This window comes from Buteo buteo, chromosome 2 (genome assembly GCF_964188355.1).
Source record: "Buteo buteo chromosome 2, bButBut1.hap1.1, whole genome shotgun sequence".
NCBI lineage: Eukaryota > Metazoa > Chordata > Aves > Accipitriformes > Accipitridae > Buteo > Buteo buteo.
Window position 1 is genome coordinate 5255481 of NC_134172.1, and position 18420 is coordinate 5273900.

An 18420-nucleotide genomic window follows, 5' to 3' on the forward strand; every position below is an offset into this window, starting at 1 on the left:
TGTGTGCCTCAGGACATGGCTGGGCTTTTGGGGACAGTGCCAGCTGCAGCTGCGGGCAGGTACTGACTGTGATTCACAACACAGCTGGCTGTTGTCTGGAAAGATGGAATGGTGCAGAGGAGAAAAAAAATCTTATTAGGCTCACTGCTGGCACTGGGAAGGCCAGGGCTTGGCCTGATGCCCACAGTCTAACAATACCACAAACGCATCCATTGTATGGAGAGGCCTAGCTGGATGCAGAAGGCAGGGAGCAATTAGTCTCTGTTAGGCCCAGGAACTTATGGGCTCCAAAAGGATCGGGCTTCCAAATCTGTAAGACTCCAATTCCTTTAGCACCAACAGCCACCCTAGGGCAATAGAGCAGAGGGCCAGGAGCCCCCTGGGCAAGTGTGTCAGTGTGCATATGGCATGAAGATATGGGGTGACCTTGTTTTGCCTTTGCTTGCATAGGGGTCCAGTCTGGCAAGTATCCATAGATGGGAAGAGCAGGACAAATGTCTCTTGTTTCAGAGACCAAGTGCACAAGAAACAGCTACACAGGCTGCTTTTGGGCTGCCGGGCTAGGAGGATATACATTCCCAGCTGAGACATGCCGTTGGGGAGTCCTACAAGGCTTGGTGCTGGGGAAGAAAAGGCTTCCCATTGCAGCTGGGGAATAGCACTGGGGATGCTCCACAGGCTTGCAGATTTGGGGGAAGGTGTGCTGGTGAATTTGGTGACCAACAGGCTGGAACTCTTTTGTCCCTGGGGTACGGGTACCCAGCAAGCCTGGAGAATTGCTCCTCATTATCTTGGAGGTGGATGCCCTCATTGCACCTAGTAACATTGCATCTAGGGCTGGGTGGGTGTCCCCTTACTCCTGGAGAATTGGCAGGTGGTTCTCACCGCACACATAGTGTCAGGGAGGATTCCCCCTCCCTTCTCAAGGCTTGTAGGGGGTCCACAATACACTTTGTGCCTGGGCAGTGGGGGAAACCATTGCTCCTGAATGTTTATGGATAATGGTGTTAACATTGCACCTAATGCCTGGTGGGAGAAGGTGGTGGTGAAAGGATTCTTATTACTCCTGAAGGATTGGAGGGGGGGTGTCTGCATTGCACCTAATTTTGGAAAGGGGTACACATTGCACCTAGGGCCTGGGCAGGGAGAATCGTCTTGTTCCTGGAAACTCTGAGGTAGAGAAATATCGGGGGGGGGGGAGTGGGGGGCGGAGGAGGATCCCCGTTATTTCTGGAGGCTTGTGCAAAAAGCATCCCCCTTGCACCCAGTGCTTGGGGGAAAGGGATCTCCATTGCACTTAGTGCTCGGGGAGTAGGTTACCCCATTGCTTCTGGAGGGCTGTGGGCAGTGAAATCCCTATTATACGCAGTGCCTGGTGAAGGGGGGAACCCCTCTTGCGTTCAGTGGAGGGGGAGATCAAGGTCCCCCTTGCTCCTGGAGGCTTTGAGGGTCGCGGTCCCCCGGGGAGCCCCCAGCCGCCTCCATCCCCGAGGCATCCTGGGCGGAGGGCGGGCTTGGCTCCCCCCGCCCGGCTCCCTCCCTCCCTCCCTCCCGGGGGTTTGCCCTGGGACGCGCCGGCGGCGCTGGGGCTGGCTCCTCGGCGGCGGGCGGGCAGGGGTCAAGGGCAGCAACCGGGGCGGGGGGGGGAAGATGCCAGCGCCGGGGCAGCGCAGGGGCTCCGGCTGAGCGGGCAGCGCCAGCCCCGGGGAGACCCCCCTCACCCTCCCTCCCTCCCTCCACCCCGGCCCCGCCGGCCACATGGCGGGGCGGGCACCGCAGCACAGCCTCCCGGCGGCGGCGGCGGCCGCGCTCCTGCTCTTGCCCGTAAGTGCCGAGGCCGGGGAAAGGGATGGCGCGGGGGCAGGGAGGGAGGGAAGGAGGGAAGGGAGGGCGGGGGACGCCCCGCCACCGCGGGGAACCCGCTCGGTCTGTGAGGGAAGCGGCGGCTGTGCCCCGGCCCTCACAGGTCCCGCCCGCCTCCCCGGGGTGTTGAGGGATTCGTCCCGGTGGCCGTTACCCGCTCCCTCACAGATGCCGCCCCTTTCCCGGGCTCTGAGAGACCCCGTCCGGGCGGCGCTTGACGGCTCCCTCACAGGTCCCGCCTGTCCCCGGGTGCTGAGAGACCCCGTTTGGGGACTGTTACCTGCTCCCTCACAGGTCCCGCCTGTCCCCGGGCGCTGAGAGACCCCGTTTGGGGACCGTTACCCGCTCCCTCACAGGTCCCGCCTGTCCTCAGCGCCCGTCCGGGCGGCGCTTGACGGCTCCCTCACAGGTCCCGCCTGTCCCTGGGCGCTGAGAGACCCCGTTTGGGGACCGTTACCCGCTCCCTCACAGGTCCCGCCTGTCCCCGGGCACTGACAGACCCTGTCCGGGCGACGGTTACCTGCTCCCTCACAGGTCTGAAACACCCTCTCCCCGTGGCTGCTCACCTCAGGGTCCCCTCAGAGTCCCTGGGCTGAACCATGGCCCTTCTTGCTGCCCCTTTCTCTGTGAAAGTCACGTCCCTGACCCCTTTCCTTGCCAGAAAAGGCCCGCCACAGGGACCCCACTGGGGTCGCAGCTGCCTGCCCCAGAGGAAAGGGGTTTTCCTGCCAGCGGGTGGCCCTGGCTGGTGCCCGTGGTCCCCACCATCTCACCCTGGTGCCTCTCCTCGCAGCGTGTGCTCGGCATCGGTCGCTCTTTCACCGCAGGGATCGGCAAACAGGGGTGGCGAAGGGCAGGGCTCGGCTCGTGCGTCCGTCCAAGTGTTTGCTTTGAGTTTCTCTGGAGTCAAATGTAAGGGAGGCTTTTCCTCTTGGTCCTTCTTCATCACAGGCTTCCTGCTGGGTGATGCTGGGATGAGGTGGAGATAAGCTTGGCCTGTGTCAGACTGGACTTAAAACAGCTTTCCCAGCCCACACGCCTAAGTCAGGCTGACTTCTTTGGTGGCTTGTTTGTTGTAAGTGATAGTTTTAAGTGTGGTAGGTGATACTTGCAAAACTACTGTGAGAGGTTAAGCAGGAGGTACGTTGATCTTGCGCAGAATTTGTAAAGGCTCTTCCCGCAAAATTAAAACGTGACAGTGATCCTTCTGGACTGTAGTGTAATTGGCCCACCTTTAACATTTCCTTAGATAAAGAAAGAAAATCTATTTCCTTATGTTCTGTCTTTTGTTTTCCTTTTGTCTCTGTCTAATTTACAAAGAAAGATAGAGGGAAGCCAGGTCAGGAAAAGCAACAGGCTCCAAAGGCAAGCAACAATTTGATCTTAAAAGCTTTGCAGTGGCTTTCTTAGAAGAGAGACAATATTTTCTCAGCTCTGCCAATGTCTTTTTTCCTCAGTCAGAGATCAGTGCACATGGGATCAGGGTGCCATGGGTCTACACACTTGCTGTTTTCAACTCCAAACCCGTTCTTCCTAATCTTTGTTTCTTAGTCCTTCTTCTCTTCCAGGCTCTGTTTTTCCTTATTGGTTTCTTTTGGTCCATAAAAATATTTCAGCTTATGTTTAGAGAGGGGGACTTCTTGCCAGTGAGGTTATCAAAAGTACCCAGGTACTGAGAGCTGCTTTTTCAATTAATAAAAAAATGTCATGTGCTTCCTGTGTAGATGTAATCTATGGACAGTTTTCCCATTCCCCTGTAACTTTGCATTTGAATTATTTATGTAAATTTTGGTAGTTACATTGCTGCTGTAAAAACAAAACAGCTGCATTGAAATTAAAAAAAAAAGAAAAAAAAAGTAGCACAGATTAAGAATCAAAGTGTCAAGTTTCCATAAAACGCATTGAGTCTGAGAGAAATGTGTACTTTGAGTGTATTCTGAGTGTGCTTATATAGAAGAGCTTGTTTGGATGTCGCATGCTTGCGTCTGATAGAGACTTATGTGTATGCCTGTGTGGTATGTGGAAGTAATGTGTTGGAAGACAATCTTCAGCCTCGTATATAGAACAGCTCTTGTTGCTCCAGTTGTAGCAAAAGCAGAGCTTTTACTGTTCTTTTGGGGTGTGTTTTCATCTGTGAATGTTGTTGGTAAATCTGTATCTCTGCTTTACAGCTGGATGAAACTTTGCACCAAGATGCTCAAGAGCAATGTTTTAAAACTTTGGCTCAAATCCAAAGCTCTTAAATTCCTGTTTAACTTGAAAGTACTTGAAAGTTGACTCGAAGTCAATGGCTCTGTTCACATTCGTGGATTTGAGAAAAGGCATAGCTGCTTATGGGAGCAGGCCTTGAGGAAGCTTAAGTTTTCCCAGCAGCTGAGCAATTGTGTCTTATGGGAGCTGCAGGTTTGCAACACTTATGAAATGAGGCAACTTTCTAGTACAGAATTAGATCTGCAATGTGAAAATGCTGGTGCAGATGACCTGTCAGATTTCACAGGGCTGGTCAGCAAAAGGGTGAAGACTTGCACAGCAGGCTCTGAGATTTATGTTCTCTTAGAGGGTTTCTGTACATATGATGCACTGGAAAATGGATTTACTTGCATGTGAAAAACAAACAAACGATAAAACAAAGGCAAATGAATCTTTTGACATTTTGATATACAGTCCTTGCTGAGTTCACGTAATTTGTAGGAGGGAGGATTATTCATCTAAAACAAAAGCAAAGCTTGCTATAATTCATATGCTCTCCTGAAGCTGTTAAAACAGCCAGAGCAGTTTGAGTATATCAGCCAGTGGTGACAAGTTAAGTAATATTCCTGGTCTGAGACTGCCAAAATTCAGTCCTACTGTGAATTAATGCAGCATAAACATTTCATCATGAGAAGCCTTTCCTGGTGTAGTATGTTGGCAGGGTTTAAATCTGTAGCCATCTTGTGGTAATTACTGGATATTTGAAGGAGGTAGTTGTATGCAAGGAAGAATGGCTGACGTTGACTGACTGGTAGTTTTGCCACAAAACATTTTGGTGATACTCATAGCTGCCCCTAGCTAGAAAGAAAGCTGCCTTTAGCTTTTGTTCATATAAGGCATCTGCTTACATATTATTCTGTGAAAAGCAGAGGAGAAATAATGATTAAGTCATCTAAATTCTGTGGCCTTCATACTGCAAAGCAGAGCAATGGTGCCTGCCCTGCTTCTCGCATGCCTCTGCTGAAGCTGGTGGAGGAAGACAGTGCAGGGATCTCATTGCAGAGTGTGCACTATCAGGTGCATGCTTGTTTCGTTTCAGTCTCACAGGTTATATCTCTACTAGTACATTAAGATTGCCAGGACAGCTCTTCAGCCTTCAGGCCAAATGCCAGAGAGTGGCTTGTGCCCGTGCTATTAAGCTCCTTCAGCTTCTAAAATGGGGAGACTGTGTGCAAACTGCCCATTGAGAATGGTCCATGGTGCAGCCTCACTCCCAGATCATTCCTGGGAGGGAAGTGTTTGAGATACCGTGAGATTGCCTGGGGCAAAAATGTGGCCAGGAACCATTCTAAAAATTTAACAGTATAAATGATTAAGTACTTAAACCAGACTTTTGCACTGTTTGATTTATTAGCTTAGATGGGGTATGCTGTACTCGCATTGCTTAGGGCTCTCAATGAGTGCCTGAGGGAGGCATTTTCCTCTAAGGCAAACTCTTCATTGCTTTGAATTGAGCGATCAGCTTTCTTTGTGTTAGAGATTACTGTGGGATCCTGCTGCTGGTGTGATGATCTGAGAGATTCACAATGAGAAAACCAGGGTAGTGAATGATACCAACTTTTTAAGGAAGTGTGTTTCTGCTTTCTTTTTATTTTCATTTTGCCCTATATATTATTAAACCAAATATCTTAAAAATAATATATTAGAACAAGCATTTGCACATTTCTGGATTCTTTTAATAGTTCTGCAGATTTTATTTTTTGGGAAGGGGGGGAGGTGAGCAATTAGGGGTAGTAAAAACAGGCTATGTGCGCTGCTGAATCTGATCCTTTTTAGTTTATGTTACTTTCAAGTTTGCAGCACTTGCAAATCCAACAAGGAGGCTTTGGGGAAAAGCTGGTTTACTTTAGATTAAAATTTTATCCAGTAAATTACATTTTTGCAGGAATTTACTTTTCACTCTGTGTCTATAAATTGAAACAGATAGATCAAATCTTGATAATGTACATATCCTTCTTTCTTTTAACCTACACCAGTTATAATCCCAAATGTAGTCTGTTCTCGAAGTGCAAACATTAATTCTTGGATGTAAAGCTGGAGCTGTCCAGCGAGCCACAAGGAACCTCCTTGCCTCCTGTAGATATGCAATGACATTTATCAAAGTACTGCATAAATATTGTCTTTGCCTCCTTATCTTTCTATTCATAACAACCAGCTTTGACAACTAAACACTTCCTGCTGGCTTGCTTTAACAAACTATTTCTTTATACAGAATTACTTTCTTTTACTGCTCATCCTTTTTTAAATCTTAATAGATTTGAAAATAGCTGTATTTGATTTGAGCTGGTGAGTGTTGGGTAAAGAGCTTCATGCATTCTATTTTCTGTCTCTGAAAAGTTTGATAAATTTTGCTATGGCCCTTATTACAAAAGAAGACAAACAGAAACTAGTAATTTACCATTGTGATCAGTCAGCTAACAAGTACTGTCTTTCAGATAAACAGCTGCTTGAATTTCATCATTCATATCCAAATGTATGAAAATTGCAGTTCCAGTTTCTGGTGCCAGTGTGGGGATCATTGTTAGATGCTTCATGCAATGCTCTGACATAGAGCATGTCATGCTTTTGTAAGTACTGATCAGTTCTCTGGGTCTGGGATCATTTGGATTGGCTCTCACAAGCAGAAGTTCTGCCGGCTCTGCATCATCTTGACAAAGGCTGTGCTGTTTGGGAAGTGCTGTGGCGGTGACAGTGGCATTCTGAGAAAGCCAGTTTGCAGCGATGGGTTTTGACATCCTATCCTGACCTCTGGCTCTTGAGTACCTCATTTCTGTGCAAGTGAGCCCACGTTGAGAGTCAGGTGCTGGGAGTGTGCTGCTCCTGCCCATGCATGTCTTGTTCCCCAGATTGACAGCTCTATTGTGGAGCTAAATGGGTGGAGAACTTGGAAGCTGTCCTTCTCTGGGAATGATCAATTAAACGGCATGTGTTTGTACAGAAACGCAGCTTGTTTTCACTAAATAAGAAAGGAAATCCATTTGGTATTTCAAGAGCTGAAAAGTACTTCTTCAACAGAGCTGTAAGAAAGTGAAACTAATTAAAGCTCTGTAAACTTTTGTGTAATCTTGGCTGAATAACTATCCACTCTGGGTTGTGTATGCCATGCCGGGAAAGTAAATAGTGAGCAATGCAGATGGAGATTAAAATACATTAGCTGTCCTCACTGCAATGCTAAACCCTTGCCCTGGTAATAGTAGCTGAAGTGCCAGAGAACTGGAAAGGAGCCACCTGCCTCCGAGGGCTATGGGATAATCTCTTGTGCTGTTACCCAGGTTCCTGGGACGTGGGAGGCTTTCTGAGTGCTGTTATCTCTGCACTGCCTTAGGTTTTGGAGTGCTGTGTTCTAGCAGGGGTGGCTTTTCCAGTGGAAAGGAAGGAGGAAAGAAGGTGAAAGTGAATAAAAGGAAGTGTGCTGAAGAGTCCAAACAGGTTGCCTGCAGGGCTGCCAGGCAGGCTCTGCTAGCAGGCGTCTCGGTACACGGACTAAAGTATCAATTCCCTTTGAGTGGCAGTAGCAGACTCCCACAGCCCAGACATAGCTTGGGTTTCAGGAGACTCATGCCAGCAGAAGCAGAGAGATGGCCCGTGAGCCAGCACCAGTGGCTGTACTTTGTAGTGTGACCATTACAGGCGTAACCTTTCTGCTTGCTCGGTTCCAGTCCTCAGGGCTACTTAGAGGAGTGCTGTGCTCCTGCTGTTTCCTTGTTTTGGGGATGAGGATGTCCAGGGACCAGTCTGCTCCTTCTGTTGTTGATTGATTCTTTCAAAGCAGAGAGGAAGGCCAGCGTTATCCCTCTGGCTGGCAAGAATGATGTCTCAGAGCACATAACAGGATTTTGGCTAGGTGAGCTCCAAATCAGGTGGAGTAGGGGTCTTTCCTCATCCTGCCTCATGTCCTGTCTGCTGGGAGATCAGCTATTTAGTCCACCTTGAACTTGAGAGACCTTCCTAGGTGTAACAAACCCCTACTTTCCTAAAACAAGTGTCTTTTTATGAAAATTTTCTTGCCAGACTTAATGTATTTCTCTCTTTTGGACAGAAAAAAAAAGTTAAAAAGAAAATTCTATCTTTAAATATAAAAATAATTTTAAAATACCTTTTCATAGTATTTGGTATAATATTTTAATTATGATTATGTGAACAGAGTCCAAAATATTAGAAACAGGAGTGAAAAAAAGCCTCTAGATTGCTGATTATTGTTCAAGATACAGTCTGTAAACTGTTAATTACAGCATTGCCAATAAAAAGGGTTTGGGAGTAAATGTTTTCTATTATTCTTTTTACCATAGGTCTATATGTCCTAGAATCAAGGAACGAAAAAAGAATTTATGCTAGAAGGGACTGCTAGAGGTCTCTTGTCCAGCCTCATTCTCTAGGCAGGGCTAATTCCAAAACCAGATCATGTTACTCAGGGCCTCTTCCAGTTCAGCTGTGAAAATCTGCAAAGATGGAGATTTCACAACATCTCTAACCTCTTTTCACAATGTCTCTGAACCTCTTTTCCAATGCTCAGCTGTTGTCATGGTGCATAGTTTTTTCTTTATGTCCTGTGAGATTTTCCCTTACTGCAACTTCGGAATGATGCCTGCCTCTTGTCGTTTTGCTGTCAGCTTCTGAGAAGAGTCTGACTCCTCTGTAAATCCCCTTCAGGTAGTGAAAGACTCTTGGTAGACCTTCTCTTGTTCCAGTCTTGGAGTTTAATTTCACTGTGATATGTGCTTTTCACATACTAAAGGTGAGCTTCAGCCCAAAAGTTAGCAGTTTAAGGAAGAAGCAATGGATGGAGAGAAAGAAAATTAAGAATGAGCCAGTGAGGTGGCACTGGTAATCAGCAGTGAACTATCATGAAGTCTTGGGCCAAAGGAACATTTTATGGAGGATATAGAGGTACCATTGTTGACATTCAATGGATAGTGAGAGCAGCTATCACTAGCTGATTAAAGTCTTGATCCAGAATGGGACATGGGTTTTTACATTTTTTAGGTGGGAGCATGCTGTCAGAGACCTGAAAAACAAAGATTAGGAGCTTACATTTGATAAGCTAGGATTAGGAGAACCTGTGAAGGGAGGTCTTGAAGTGTAGTGTCAGTGTGGTAATGATGGATGGGTGAATGTTCTTTGCAGAGACTATTCAGGTAGGTAAGAGTTTGCCTGGGAGAGGTAGCTGAGATATTGGCATTCATTTGGGCAAATGTGACTTTTAAACTTGAGCTACTCTGGATTCCCTGTGTGTTTTGTCTCCAGTGTATAAGTCATCTCATCCTAAAGTGCATCTTTAAAGCAGAAGTGATGGATTGTTCCTTGATAGTGCTTCCTTCTTCCTTCCTCCCTAATAGGAGCCTAAAGCAATGCCTTCTGAAATAAGTGAGTGAGGTGAATCACATTTGAGCTGCTGAGGGGGTTCATAGTAATGTGAATTGATTGGAAAGAGTGGGGAAGAATTAGTCAAGGATTTGGTGTGAAGACCTAGGAAAAGGGCAGACATGAAGGCAGGAGTGCTGTGAAGGGCTTGCTCCCCTTCCAGATTCTGAATATGATGTACAGAGATATGGGGAATGAAGAGCAAAACTCTTTAAGGATGTGAAATTGAAAAGTCATTCCATTAAACAATTCTATTTGAAGTAAGTTGTAGCCTGTGATTCAAATGTTATTTTGCTCCTTTTTAATATCTTATGTTGCTCTGGAAGGACATGGAGGCTTGGTTGGACAACTTCAGCTCATGGGTAGCCTTAAACAGTTTTGCTTTGTATGCTGTGACTCAGAAAACCACTTAGCACATGCATGGTTTTCAGTGGATGAAGAACCTCCTCTCTACACCCTTATTCAGCAGAGCACGTAGGCAGATGCTTAATGAAGGCAGATCTCACTGTTTCAAAGACAACAGTGAAGTTCAGTGGTGAGCTTAGTGTAGCAGATGTTTGAGTTTTTTAAACTTATTTCTGAACAAAGATGAATTTAATTTCATGCTTAGAACTGCCTGTGTTTAGTTGCTTTATTGAACTGAGGTCCTACTTCCCATTCCATGCAGAATTACATTCTCTTTCTCCAGACTTCCTGGAAGAGCTGCAGAATACATGCTGGCCTCTAAGATCATAGAGCAATGTCTCCTGGATCATTTGGGGTTCACTAGCTAGTAGCACTGTTTTATCTAGCCGCTTGGATTAACTTAGAGACAAGTAATGACAGGGAGTTGAAAGAGCTGAAGCATGATTCGAAAAGGAGACTGTTTTTCTTGAACTGTGCTAGCAGTCTTTCCTTTTACTGTAACCTTAGCTGGCTTAGGTTTCAGGTTGCAGGTTCCTGTGAAAACTTGTATTTAGACCTTCTATCACAAATGGAAATTATTTTTCTGGTGAACCAGAGCCAAACGATTGTATACTGCCAAATGCCACTGCACTAGCAAAGTTAAGTTACTGAGTTGAGAAAGGCCAAAGATATCTTGAAGCAGAGGACTGACCTTTTTGTTATTCAACAAGCAAAGTATTTCCACTGTGCTGGCCCTCTTAGCACTGTCCTTTAATAAGCATCTCTTGTGCATACATCTTGTGTACAAAGTAACCGCATGACAGTGAATATAAATCCATCCTGGCCACAGAAAAGACTACCTTCTCTTCCTCTCCTAGGCTGTTCTCTTGTTTTCCTTCTTAAGTAGCATTCTTTGCTCTCCTGGTTGTGCATATTCCTTCAGGTGATTTGTAGTCAGCAAATATTCTGGCTTTCCTTATTCTCTCCCATATATTGCCATCTCTTGTTAGAGAGAAAGAGTTTCTCAGATGGATGTTGGCACTTGTTGTAAGTGCATTCCACTGAATACCTGGTGTTTTTCCCAAAGCATCTGTTTTCACACACAAGTACTGATGATGGCAGGAACCCCTGCCATCACTTGCCAGATGCCCCCGTGCCCTGGAAACTCCCTAGCTGTATTTGAACAGATTATGGGTTTTGTCAAGGAGGTGTGGGATTTGCTCTGATTTTGCTGCATTGAGCTCTTTCACTAATTATATTTTCACAGTTAAGTTAGATGCATGTGTTTCCCTAAACTGAGCTCCTGTGGACACAAAACAGTGTGTTTTTGCATTTAATTGGACTGCTGCTCTGAGACAGTCCTTCCCAAATGTTTAGGTGAACACTTGATCTCATGGTAGAAATGGTGCATTTGGAAAGCTTAACTTGATAAGATTACCTTTGAGCGAGGGGTATTTCTCAAATTAATTTATTGGAATTGTCTAATTAAAGAACTAAAAATTAAATACAGGTTTTCTTTTTTTTTCTTTTTTTCTTTTTAGTTCTGGGGCAAGACTACAAAGTAGCAGCTTTCTGTGTGCTGAAGGCAATTTCACTGCACTGTTGATGTTGAAACAAGGTAGAACTTAAGGCCTCAGCACTCCCAGATGTTTTACAGAAAACCCTGGGAGGAGGTGCAGCTGGAGTCTTAACAGCAGTGCAACTTCACAGAAATGAAGGGTAGGCATAAGCATCCTCCTAACATGATCCATGCCGTTACCATAGATGTCTACTTAGGAGGGGAAAGTGCTTTGCCTTTATAAGGAGCACAGGTGGCTAGTTTAGTCTCTAGTTTAGACTGAGACTTCATTTTTATGTGGCAATGGAGACATGAGATGGATCCTTCTCTTGTCAGCTGTGGACTGAGCACATGTTTTGTGGTTGATAACTACAAAATTGTTTGGTGTTGGAAGGTCACTTCATCATGCTCAGTAAAAGAAAGAAAACAGTAGTACTCCAGATAAATTTGTAAGATGGTTATATGTTCCTGTCTTCTGTAGCCATCACCTCTAAGAATGTTTTTACGTATCCTTTTGTATTTAATGTCTAAAGAAAATTTAGAAAGGATCCATCTAAGTTACTCTGTCCTTATAGTGGGTGAGACCCAGCTAATGCAGTCAGTAGAGGTCAGCGACTAATTAATTTCAACTTTAAGATTTAAAATATGGCAGATAAACTGCACCTGAAAAATTCCTACTTCTCTTCCTGAATTACAAAGGAGTCCCTGGGTGATCAGCTCAGCTGTTGGTCTCTTTATTTTGAAGTCTGAGCTAGTTGAGATAAATCCCACTGCTTTTCTGTGAGTGGCTTTCTGATGAGATGGTGTTACAGTTCCACTGCATGGATTTCTCTAGGACCTCGTAAGTACTAGATACTACATTTTTTTAAAAGGGAGAGGTTTTGCTCTGTTACTTTGAGACTATGTCTCAGATATCAGCACCTCTGCTTTTGTTCAGTATGCCACCAGCAGGTGTTTTACAGGGAGGCATAACAGTTTTTTCTAAAAAGGTGGCTTTTATTAGACAACTAGAATATGGCATCTGGGAATTCTAATATGTGAGAATTGGAAAACAGAGCGTATGCATCTGTCCATGTTTGGCAGCATTTGCTGCCTCCAGCTTACCTTCTCCATCTTGGCAACAAATGTTGCACTGTCATGTGTCATCCTGTTCCACTTCAACTCTTTCCTTCAGTTTTCAGTCATGCTGACTTCATCCACTCTGGTGCTTCTTATTGCTAGATATTTAAACTCACAGGATGCTGTCCATTGTATCTCTGTGGTAGCCCTATGCCTATATTGACAGTTTTGGATCCTATTCGTAGATTTAGGGGCTTGTTTATATTACTGTAGCCATTTCTTACATGTTTGAGAGAAGAAAACCTCTCCAGTGCAGGTGAATTACAGTACCAGTGTTCATTTGTTTTTTTTTATATATATACATATCTCACTACTTAGTAGAACACAATAATCTTTCAAACCAGGACTCTGTGTTTATTGTTTTTAAAGTTAAGTTACAACTCCTCTCCAATCTGCATGAAGCAACCACAAATTCTGGTGGGAACTGAGAGGAGGCAACACTATGATGGGTCAGATATTCTTCTATGCCCAGAGCTCTCCATATAGATCCATTGAGGCATGTTACATATATCATATAATGTTGCATATGTATTTTTATGACTTCATGTTAGGAATTTATGAGAGTACTTGTGTGACAAAGAACAAATTCTGCATAAATAGATGTTTCCAAGATTGAAGCCCTTCCATTTGCAGAGGAGCACACACTACTATTAGTGTCTTGCAACTTCGAACAACATGAGGTAGCAATATGTTACTCTCTCTTAGGTTGTTGCCCTTTTCATCTGCTCTTCCCGTATCTAGAGGTGATCTTATGGTGAGTTCCTCTGATTGTGTCTTGTAGTTGCATGCCCTCTGACAGAGATGAAGACCTTTCATGGATTAATGAAGAGCAGTGACCATGGCCAAGGGAAAAGGTCTAATGAAATGACCATAAGAGACACAGACAGTGACACACTAGAGCAATTCATCCACGCCTTTTCTGAAAGTTCTCTCAGATGTGAACAGGAAGTTGACCAAAGGCTCCATATATTGTTCTGGAGAGTCAGAACTGGCCTGCAGACTATTAGTTGTTGCCCCTGCTTTAGGAAGTAAAGGACTCCTTTTTACCTTAATCTCTGGCTCAGTGCATTATTTTTATTTGTTCATAAATGTCCTCAGTGGCTCAGAGAAATTAAGATACATATTTCTGTGCATGTTTCAGGTAAATGTGCAAGGCAACGTAGAACTGATTTGGTGGCAAGAGGTCATGGAATAGTAGCTGTCTTAAGAGAAATGCAGTTTGAGTAAAGTAGTGCATTAGTTACTCAAAGCAACTAATATTTCCAAATATATATACAGTCACAGGCCCAATTATTTATCTTTAAAATTCTACATTACTTAAATGTCTCTTTTTTTGCTGTTCTTTATTATTTTTAAGAGGGGTTTTTTAGGCTTTTGGCATTTATCTGCTTTAAATACAATTTTTAAAAAGTATCACACACAAACCGTTCACTGAGGTTAGTGGAGAGAAAATGAAAGCAAAAGTAACATAATATGTGGAAGGCGCTTTTCCCTCTAGCCAAATGAACCTAAGTTGACCCTAAAGCAAGTTTGACATTTAACCTTTCTTGTTCCTACACATGCTGCGCTAGGCTTGACCTCTGTCTGTTCTTTCCCATCATCTTACGAAGCAGACAGCTGAACATGCAGTGTATTTACAGTAAATGGAGATGTCTCAAGTTTCTTCTTTGAAGTGAGACAGTGCTTTGGCCTGTGAGGTAGCAGAGGGGCAGAGGGATAGAAGGGAAGAAATGCCTTTGCTATGTCAACTCACGTGACTGGGTCTGACATGAGACATGACCACTACAGAGTCTGCTTTCTGTGCCTTGTAAGATGGCATCTGCCCTGACTGCAGAACAGAACCATTGCCTTTCTCCGTCTCCTTGACCTGACCATGCATGGTGAGTACCCTGGAAGGCCTTGCTATGGCAGGCAGGAGTTCGAGTCTCCCTGGAGGAGAAACAGCAGCTTCATGGTGTTTATTTGAAAAGAATGAAGACTGAGAAAGGCTTTTTGTATTTCAAGACTTCCTATTTTGCAAAATAACAGCAAAGTGAGAAATAGATAGAAATGGTATTGTACAAAGAACAGTTGTTCTTTAGAGACCAACATTGCTGATGAATTCTATTGTCATTATCATTTACTCCACTTCTTATTAAGTGACAAGAAATTCAGTGACATAAAAAGTGTTCTCCAATCACGTAACACATCTTAAAGCACCGAAATGTAATGTCAGCATTCAAGGAGTATGGTCATTTCCCTAAGTAAAAGCTGCCTGTATTATGTTAGAGACATTCTGCATAAATAGAAAAGCAAAGGCATTTTGTGTCTTACTGCAGCTTTATATCCCCTCAGAAATAGTTAGGAAGATTTTGTTTCATAGGTTGAAAATGGAAGTTTCTGTCATTGATGTGTCACTTCTTAATTTTCTCACCACGTTTAGTTCTGCGTTTCTTAAAGGACTTTTCAAGAGCTTCTCTTGCTCCAAGCAGTATCCGAACTCAGCTGTATGTTGAGATGTACAGTTCTGTGGGCTTCTCTCCTCTGTCTGCAGTGGGCACTTCAGTATTTTCATTTTTGAGTGTGAAAATGACAACATATTCCTTGGTTTCAACTCTAAATATACTTATCCTAAAATTTACTTGGAGATGTACTATTGTCCTGTACTGAACTTGCAGCTTTCTTGAAGTACCCATGTTGATATTATTGCTCTCTTTCTCACTAGCATTTGCCCTCGGTGGAGGGCTCAGCACTCTGAATTCTGAGGGTCAGAAACTCGTGTCTTTTTTTACTGGCTGAAAAGAGCCAAGGATCACCTTACAGGGATGCCTGCTTTTCCTATACAGTCAATGGAAGCACTTTCCTCAAGCTTTCTGAATTGCCCTTTGCCAATTTCTGTCTCTCTTGAATGTGGAAGGATCTTTAGCACCTATGTAACCATTAAAAGTTAGTTGAAAAAATTCCACATGTGATCTTTAATGGGATGTGATTCATCTTCTCTATTTTAGGCATCTGCTTTTAGGTGAGATAAATTGTGCCCTGGTTTTGTTAATGCTATTGACTAGCTCCCACAAGAAGAGGTCCAGAATAGGTCGTCCATTTGTAGATGCCTACATTTAGTCAGATGAATGCCATTTGATGTCATGGAGCTAAGCAAGTATAACCATAAATCTTCTCTGTCATGAGGGGATGTCTGTACCTGAACCAATTATGAATGGAAACTGCTGTGAAAGTGCTGGGGATTATTGTACTCATGAATGAGAAAATCTATTCTGTGCTGCTACTTTACTGTTTTGTTTTGTTTCGGTCTGTTCATCCAGATAGTTCTCCACTGTGAATCTTCTGTGAATCTGCCCTTGTCTGTTCTGCTGGAAAAGTACTGTGAAGCTTTGTCAGCCCGCACCAATGTCACAGGTATTTATTTCTCCATTTCTTGTTGACTTCCATTTTCAACGTGTCCTTGCCTCAGGAACATCTTTTTCTGCTGAGATAAACATAGTGCCTCCAGCCTTGGATTTTCACTGGCGACAACGTACAGTGGTGTGACATGGAAAGAAAACTTTGAATTTTGCACACCTGAAGAGAGCTTCAGGTGAACTAATAATGACAGCCCCTTTTCATAATTTAATCTGTTAAGCTGACTATACTTACTGACTGACATGATAGTTGAAGGTTAGTACAGTTAGAGTGTCTGTATCCAGGCTGGTCCAGACTTGTTGCCAAATGCTGTTTGCTTTTCTCCAAGTGCAGCATGGGACATCCAGGCTGGGTAGGAGAATGTAGGTGGATGTGCTAATAAAATCCATCCCCTGTGTGGCATTCTCTGTAGAAACTGTGATGCTCTGACTGGACTGACAGCTCATATAAGCTGGGGATGAACCTTGGATCATTTTGGCCAGATCAATGGAGTATTTACCATGAAAAACACCAGTTCTTCAAATCAGAACACAGTACATATATTTAACCACAAACCTTTACCATTTCTGTTTCCTGATCCCACCATCAAGTCTCCAAGACCTGACTCTAACTTTTTAGGTTAGGACAGAAGGCTTTTCTGACACAGAGGTAGGGTGGAGGCACTTAAGGGCACTGACGGTGGAGTAAAGGAAATGTCACGTACTCTCTAGAAGGCTAAAGGCAGACAGCAGGAAGGAGTGGGGGGAATATGGTGCCTTTGCTTTCCTCATTCCAGTTTTTGAAAGCAGGGCAAAGCACTGATTATTGTGCTTGATTCTTGGCTAAAATGCACAAGCACAAACATGACACTGTAAGAGATGTGAAACTGGATCCAGCTTTGCTTCAGAAGTGGGAGAAGCACACTCGGAGCCACTCCTCTGCGGTGTGACTGGGAAGGTGTGCTGCAATGAGTGATGCTACTGGTGGAAAAAGTAAGTTTGTTTCTTTCCCCTTCACTTCTCTTTCCCCCTGGTAAATCTTCATGGAGGGAGGAGTTTAAAATATCTTGTAATAACATAGATATTATCATTCAGTCAGTTCTCCAGCACTGAGAAATGACAAAGGAAATGAGGCTCAAGGAATAAAAAATCTTTCTGTATAATATAACAGATCAATTGTGTTTTACTCTGACTGTATCAGTTCCTTAAGGACAATAAGCTGATGTAGGTAAGCTGATCAGACTGAGGTCTGAAAGTTGTGTTGCCTTAACTGCCTCTTAATTTGCATATAAATGGGTGTGTTGACCTGTATTATGAATCTAGCCTGAGCTCTGTAACTTGTGCCATTGTGTTCCAGGGAGCAACTCTGCCTCATGTGGCATATTTGCTTGTATAAATTTTAATGACCATCTATTCCATTCTGTAGCTGGAACCAAAGGAAAGGTAGATGAGGTTCTGTGAAACCTTCCGTAATTTTGGACCTTTCCTTCAGGTGTTCTTTGCCTTTTGAATATTTTTTGTAAATATTATTGTAAAACTTGTCATTAATTCATAATGTATTTTTTCTTGTCCAGAGCTTCTATTGCAAAAAAAAAAAAATTCACACCAGGCTGTCTTAGAAGTTGGCAAACAATTTACTTGTCAATTGTTGACAAAAAAATAATTTTCTGGGCTATTTACATGCTGCATGAACACAGGGCATGTTCTCAGGCTGAGTGCAACTACTATAATAGCATTTTAATATCAAAAGGAAAGAGAGAAGTCACAGAAGCCTCTCTTCTATTGCATTATCATTGTAAGGTATCACTGATCAAAAAGGTAAAGCACTGCTCTAAAATTAATGAAACATGATTGTTATATAGAGACAATCCAACGTGCAGCTTTTCTAGAACATACCTTCCCATGATGCTTGTGACCATAGCCCTTTCTGCAGCATGCTTCAAAATCCTGTGAACCAGTACTCTGCTTTGAGCACGGGCTTATACATATAGTAAACCCCAAAGCTGCTTCATGTTCAGACCAGTTGGACATAAGTGCAGACTCAGGCATAAGCATGAAGTGAACTTTAGGCATACTTTTCTCAGTGTAGTGGATCATCAACATGGTGCTTCTAACCACCACTACATGTTCTTTTTGTCTTCTATGACAATTGTAGGATCTTCAAAATGGTCTGGACTACTCAGCTCTAAGTCTTCTCATTAAAAATAGAGGTCTGCAATACAGTGATCTCCTCTTCATAGTCAGTAAAGTTCTAGTTGATGCAGTTAAATGCCAAAGCATGATTTCATCCTAAACTAGGATCTAAAACAGAGCAGAAATGAAATGCTTTTTCTTCAAAGGGATCCAAGAATAACAAGCTCCTGTGACTAAGTCTGCTCTAATGTGTTGATGTCCAAAATTAGATGAGCTATGTGCATCCTTCATTTTGAACCCTCATAGCAGTAAGGATGTATCACATTGAAACATTGGTGTGCTCCATTCAGCTGCATGGACGTATAGAACCAGACCATA

General features: G+C 43.7%; 1 protein-coding gene across 1 annotated transcript in view; it reads left to right on the forward strand.

Annotated features, from left to right (window-relative positions):
• The first annotated feature begins 1623 nt into the window (after positions 1 to 1623).
• Positions 1624 to 18420, forward strand: part of CRHR2 (corticotropin releasing hormone receptor 2) — a 161012-nt gene continuing 144215 nt past the window's right edge. Inside the window, exons 1-2 of the mRNA XM_075044412.1 lie at positions 1624 to 1824; positions 15835 to 15928. Of these exons, the coding sequence (XP_074900513.1) occupies positions 1759 to 1824; positions 15835 to 15928 (160 nt within the window). The 5' untranslated portion in view covers positions 1624 to 1758. The remainder of the gene's footprint in view (positions 1825 to 15834; positions 15929 to 18420) is intronic.